Raw genomic sequence first — 6397 nt, 5'->3', positions numbered from 1 at the left:
ATCAAGAAAAAAAAATATTTTTTTCTTACTCTATCAAAATAAGGACAAAACCATTTATTCTGAAATGTATATAGAGAAATGCGCAAATATGCTTGCTTTGAGTTTTAAAATGCATGAGTATGCTTTTAAAGCTCTAACCGTACTACATTGGAAACTGATACATACTGTAAATACATATGCATTATAAAACTGAATCTGTAGTTGACAAAAAAATAGACATTATTGTGAAAGAAATCTTGGCTTTTTTTAGTTTTATTCTCACTCAATTTACAAAATGTCTGCAGTAATTACTGCTCTGCTGTACATTCAAACTTATCAGCAATATATTATGTGCAAAAAGTCTGATATCCTATTATCCACATATTTCCACTGTAGGTTCAAAAACTGCAGCATTATGCAGCACAAGGAATGAACAACCACAGGGGCACCTCAGTTCCAGAGCTCTCCTTTACAGTATTTCCTGTACAGGCTACTTTTTTGTGAAGTCAGAGCTCAGATCTTTCTGTCCTCTCCAACTTAAAACACATTATGTTAGCACTTATATCTCAGAAAGAATATTTGGGTATTTTTTCAGAAGCTTATTGGCTTGCTTTGGTAATAGACGACCTCCTTGTTCTTTCCTTTGCTGCTCAAGATCAGTCTTTCTCTTTGCCTGTGAAAGCAAAAAAATATTATGAAGAACCACAGTACCATTGATCTTTTAGGTAGGGACAGGGCCAGCAGTTTGGGAAACTCCCTTAACATCCTATGTCAAGTGTCTGTACTTCCATAAAATAATGCTATTCTCCTCTACTGGCTACTTTTAAAGAAAAGATGAAATGCTTAGCACCAATTGCTACATTGCTATCTGTTCATTAACAATTTTAACTAGGGTTACAAAGCACTCTTTATGAATTATATTGATTGAGACAATTCTGATTACTTCAGGCAAATACACCACATCAAACAAATATATTACATTTGAGGTGAATTTTAATATTAGGAAATGCAGCTAGGATCCTGATATCCAATACATAAACACATACTGGGATTGCCAAAGTCTGATATGTCTCTGGAAGTGGAGATGAAATTGGATCAAATGCTGCTGCATCAGAAAATATGCTGTAGGTGGATACGCTTCAACTTGAGCACCTTTGACACGGGCCATTTACAGATGTGCCATAACCTCAACAGTCTGTCGAGTTCATGTTCCTAAATAGTTCATAATATTCTGACCGCCAACGCGGGATGTTCTTTTTCTTGCGTAGGCGGACACAATAAAGTGGCCACAAAAAAAAAAATTAACGCAGGTAGCATAAATTATGCAGATCACTCTGACTGCGTGTATAGTATTTACCAATTGACGACAAGAATATTGTGGACAACATGGATGCATATCGACACCATAATGTACATTTGAGAGTCAGGGAAACATTCCAAAATCCATTTCATTCATGCTTAAATCTTAGCAGCTTTTTAATTGTACTCAGATATCCCCAGTAAGATGTGGCTCATCTCTCAGTGGAAGCAGATATTCAAATCCACCTATACAAAAATAGCAACCACACAATCTTATTTATTTATTATCTTCCGCTTGTTTTCTAAATTGCATGCATTCACTTATGTTACCATTACCACAGTTTTTAAATACTTTATTAGAGCTCCACTGTTGACTGAAGACTGAACTCTTATTGTGATTCTATGCTATACGCTATAAATTATTATTATGGAGAATGCTGTCACTTAGGATATTCCTACTTTAAGTAGACAAATCACTTGATGCATAGAGAAATACTTGCAGACAAAAGCAACACCGCCTTATAGTTCTGACCACCATCACAAAACACAGTTGCTTTTTATCACACATTACACACTTTGTGTGCACAAAACCGCTATGGTTCTGCTCTGCTCCCTCTGAATGTTGATTCATTATAAAATGCATGCTGATCAAGGACTTTTCCCACTGGCCCCTGAACACTCCTGCTGACTACTGGGAACTGAACTACTCTCAGTAGTACTGCCACAGGTTCACCCAAAAAACAGGCTTATTTATTGAGCAACAATAAACAGCAACACTGCACTATAAGAGCCTAACAAGACTGACGACTTCACTTTCTAAATTTTTATGGGACAGAAAAAACAAAAATGAACTGGAAACAAGAGTCAGCTAGCCTCACAATTGGCGCAGCCTAAACACTGCCAGTGTTAATTTCCATCACACTGTCATCAGTAAGATAATGTCCTAGATCAGGGGTGACCAGCTCTGGTCCTGTTGGGCCGCAGGTTTTCATTCTAACCATCTTCTTAATTAGTGAGCCATTTTTGCTCCTGATTACCATGTTTTGCCTTAGTTTTAACTGATGTGATTCTGACCCCTTAGTTGTTTCTTTTTCCTTAATGAGCAGCCAAACAACAATGAGACATAAAACAAGCCACAACATGACCAGCTAACCTGAAAATAAAGAAAAGTGAAGGTCTTGGTCATGTTGGTCTGCTCAGGTCACCAAAACATCTTGACGGTGGTCTTAGAAAAAACAGAAAATCAGCAGTCTGCTGTGGCAGAATGAGAGCAGCAACAAGTCATAATATTCAATAACGGTTTTAATTAACAGCAAGAATTGGCTTCTCATTAAGCAACTGGTTGGAGTGAAATTGGCTGGAGTTTGAAATCCCAATTTAGCTGGTCATCAATTGGCTCATTTCCGTTTAATGAAGAAACGAACCAATTCAGAGTACAGAATCTTTAAAAACAGAGCTGTTAAAATAAAGGAAAAGGCGTTAATTAGTAATGAAAACTGCTTGCTGATTAGGAAAAGGATTGGAATGAAAACCTGTAGCCACTGCAGCCCACCAGGACTGGAGTTGGACACCCCTGTCATAGGCAGTAATGTCTGTGAGGGGTTCCAGTGGCTTTGTTTCCTATGAAAATCTCTATCTTCTTTCTTGAATTCACCTGATTTAAACGTAGCACTTTTCTTTCTAGTCAGACAAGTTGTTGTCACTCAAGTATCTAGTCCCGTCCAACCTATGAAGCACTTGCTGACTGCAGATTTCCAGTCGTGCCTTTGAAGAGCTTTCTGCACTCTGCTGCAATATTTCCAGGCAAGGCAGTGAGTAAAAAAAATCTACAGATTTCTATTACTGCTACTGTATAACATCATATTCATTCGAGCTTTATATAACTTCAAATCATTTGGTATATTTCTATTAAGATGTCAAATTTTATTAAGTCTGAATTTCATGTTTGCTTTGCACTGACTGGGAAATATTGTAAAGGTGGACTAAATTTGGTGATGTTAGAATTGCGAAACTGGTCTTAGGTCATGTATATATTTTTGCAATTTGAGCAAATGCATTATTTATACCTGCAATGTTGTGGTATTCAGTCCAAACCATAGACTTGTGCTGTTGGGTTCAAAATTTGATGATTCAATGCAAAGGCATATTTACAGAGAGACTCTTTTTAAAATGCTATTTTACTTTGAAAATAAAATCTGAATCAGCATTATTATAAATCGTATTATTTTGTTTACCTTGTACTTTGTGAGCAAGTGTTGTTTATAGCTGTTCAATTGCACAGGCAATACAAATGTTGCTGAAACTGCAAGTTAAGAGGCCTATTAAGAAAGCTGCCCATCTACAAAGTACAAATCTGTGTACATTCCAAGGTGTTTACAAAGCAAAATACAACAATCACTTAAGATGAGCTTACAAAAATGTAATTGCAACCACTAATCAAATCAACTTTTAAGACCTCTTAAAAAGAGAGGCTCAATTTACACTGACAAACACTCCCTGGTTACCAGTTCTCTTATATGTATGCTCAACTACAAGTGTACATGAAAAAGAAAGTACATAATAGGCACAACATTCATTACCTCTGCCTGGGCTGTACACTGGAAGAAAGATTGCACCTCACTGGCACAGGCGGCGTTGCTGAAGTTATTTTGCTTCCAACAGGCCATCATCACGGACATTTCTGTGATGCATGCAACTTCTGAAAAAGAAACAAGATAGCAGAGGAAAATGTATATTAGCTCATCCATATAAAAACTGGAATTTACCTTGCCTTGTACTGAGCACACCTTAATCAATTAGTGGAATATATAGAAATACTAAAAGAGTTAATTGCTTCAATGCTATCTTCATAGCTCACATATTTATGTGAAACAAGTTAACATAACATGACATCCCATTCAGGGCTGCTAGGTGACATCATGCCATCAATTGCAATGAAGTAGCCACCCCTGGACAGAAAAATGTCCATCACATGTCTCATTTAAGCACATACATACAGCAAGTTTAATGATAAAAATGACTAAGAATATTATTTTGTTAATGCTTTTCATCCAAAATGACGTAATTCTTTCTTCCTTACTAACCACGGTAACAAGTTGTGAAATGGTTAGTGTCGCTGTCTCACTGTCTAACAGTCCCAGGTTCAAATCTCCGACGGCGTACTAACTGTGTGATGTTTGCACATTCTCTCCATGTGAGTGCGAGTATTCCCTCACTCATATGTGGACAATATGATGTCACTAATTACTCTAACACATTGGGGAATCAGAGTACCTGGACAAAACCCACACGAACACGGAGAGAACATGCTAATTCAACTCGGACAATAACCATGAAGGGGAAAAGAACCAAGTCTTCTGGGTCTGTAGGGTGCCTTCATTGTGTATCGTGCTATTTCATCTTATTAAAGTATATCCATCAATTTCTAGAAATTTAAATTTTATGGCAATTCGCACTGATATGCATGGTTCGTTTTAGTTTCTAACCAAAAACAACACTATGCCGGCCAACAGGGAACTGGGAACACTTTCTTCCATCTTTTTCTAAGCCCGTCTATCCTGTACAGGTTTTAGAAACAAGAGATACAAAAATCCAAAACCTCACTAGAAATATAATTTTTCTACATCAAGCCTTTCACCTTCTTGCTCTTATGACCCTGAAATGTGATCGGTGGGGCTACATCACTACGCAAGTAAAACAACAGCAAACATTACAATCTCACCTCCACGGCGGGGCCGTCTTTCGGCGACCCTATCCTGCAGCACCAGAGGTTTGTTAGGTTTCAGCACCGGCTTTTTGCTCTCTCTACTTAAAAGATTCGCCACCTTGTCAAGTACCCTACTGCTGCCTCCTTGACCGGCCATCTTTGGAAGGGCAATCTGTAGCGTTTCCTACGTATCGTGCGTCATGACGTAATTGCACGCGTGCGTCGTCTTTTCGTGGCTTTAGTTCTGGGCTTCCGATGCGGTGAAGGGGAAGGGCAGTCGTGTCTTTATTTTATTTATTATACGGCGAAGTGGGAGTATGATAAGTCAAAAGTAGGAACTTCGAAAGTTGCCATCGCACGTTAAAGCAGCAGTATCATCGACAATTGTACTCCCATTTGTTAAACTTCTGTAACCCGCGATTAGGATTGTTGATAAAGTAGCTGTACTAACAGGCAGTATTCTGCGTTTTGTTGCTAACAGTACATGGGTTCATATATATTTTTAGGTATTCTTGTATTGGTAGAAAATACCAATCAGAATTTAATTAGAAGATACATTGTACACCCAGTTCAGACCGAACAGACCTGGAAAGACGTGTAGTGAAGATTTGCTGGGAATGATCTGCTATGGACTGGCATAGTGTCCAGGGATTGCACGTGCCTTGCACCTGGTGATTGCTGGGATAGACTCCAGCTTCCCTGTGACCCCACCCTGGATAAGCAGATTAAGAGAATGGAAGGATGATTACTGGGTCTGTAGGTCAGTTCTTACCCCGAAAGCGTATTTTTTGTATCTTGGAAGAGAATTAGGACATAGAGCATGAATGGACTGTGGCCATCACCTCAGTAATAAAGGCAGCTTGGAAGGAGCTATGGCCAAATCATATCAGTGCCTGTCACTGTGGCAATCCTAGGATCTGGTGCTAGATACCAGCAGTAAGAGAAGCCGACGAAAGACATCTTTCACGCAATCTTAACAGATGAGAGTACTAGCAGGCTGAAATGGTGGAAACCAAGCAGTGGCCAAACTGAAAGCCCATGTCTGGAGTTTAGTGAGGGCATGGAGAATGATTTTCAAACAGCTTCAGACAGGAAAAAATGTGTGTAGGAGACCATTTGATGATTGATTGATGAAGCATGGACAGGACTTTGCTCACCCTATTCTCAGCAAGGGTGAGAAATGTTGGCGACAAATATGGATAGTTTTAGGAGGTGGAAGGTGCAGTTTAAGGAACTCCTAAACCCAGGGGGAAGTGTTGGTTAGGGTTACGTCCATCTCAGTGACTGAGGTAATATACGGTATAAACAATTACACAGTGGCAAAGCCAAAGAGGTGGATGTGGTCCAGATAGAAATGCTGAAACACATTGTTAGACTTGGGTAGTCGTCTCCGTTTTTAAAAAGGGAGACAAG

General features: G+C 38.9%; 1 protein-coding gene across 1 annotated transcript; it reads right to left on the bottom strand.

Annotated features, from left to right (window-relative positions):
* Positions 1-234: 234 nt before the first annotated feature.
* chchd1 (coiled-coil-helix-coiled-coil-helix domain containing 1) lies at positions 235-5174 on the bottom strand. The gene is made up of 3 exons (XM_028795155.2): positions 5000-5174; positions 3858-3976; positions 235-652 (listed from the first exon to the last, which is right to left on the bottom strand). Exons 1-3 carry the CDS (start codon positions 5139-5141, stop codon positions 539-541), a joined length of 375 nt encoding a protein of 124 aa, XP_028650988.1. The 5' UTR covers positions 5142-5174; the 3' UTR covers positions 235-538.
* Between the last annotated feature and the right edge of the window lie 1223 nt (positions 5175-6397).

Source organism: Erpetoichthys calabaricus, chromosome 2 (assembly GCF_900747795.2).
Source record: "Erpetoichthys calabaricus chromosome 2, fErpCal1.3, whole genome shotgun sequence".
Classification (NCBI taxonomy): domain Eukaryota; kingdom Metazoa; phylum Chordata; class Cladistia; order Polypteriformes; family Polypteridae; genus Erpetoichthys; species Erpetoichthys calabaricus.
Note: the sequence above shows the minus strand (reverse complement) of the source record. Positions and strands in the feature narration are given on the sequence as shown.

Bases quoted from the DNA above. Each gene is read 5' to 3' on its own strand.
- chchd1 (XM_028795155.2), bottom strand. From the start codon at position 5,141: ATGGCCGGTCAAGGAGGCAGCAGTAGGGTACTTGACAAGGTGGCGAAT. The intron at 3,977-4,999 runs GTGAGATTGTAA...TTTCTTTTTCAG, and splicing joins AAGACGGCCCCGCCGTGGAG to AAGTTGCATGCATCACAGAA. The intron at 653-3,857 runs GTAATGAATGTT...TTGCTTTCACAG, and splicing joins AGTGTACAGCCCAGGCAGAG to GCAAAGAGAAAGACTGATCT.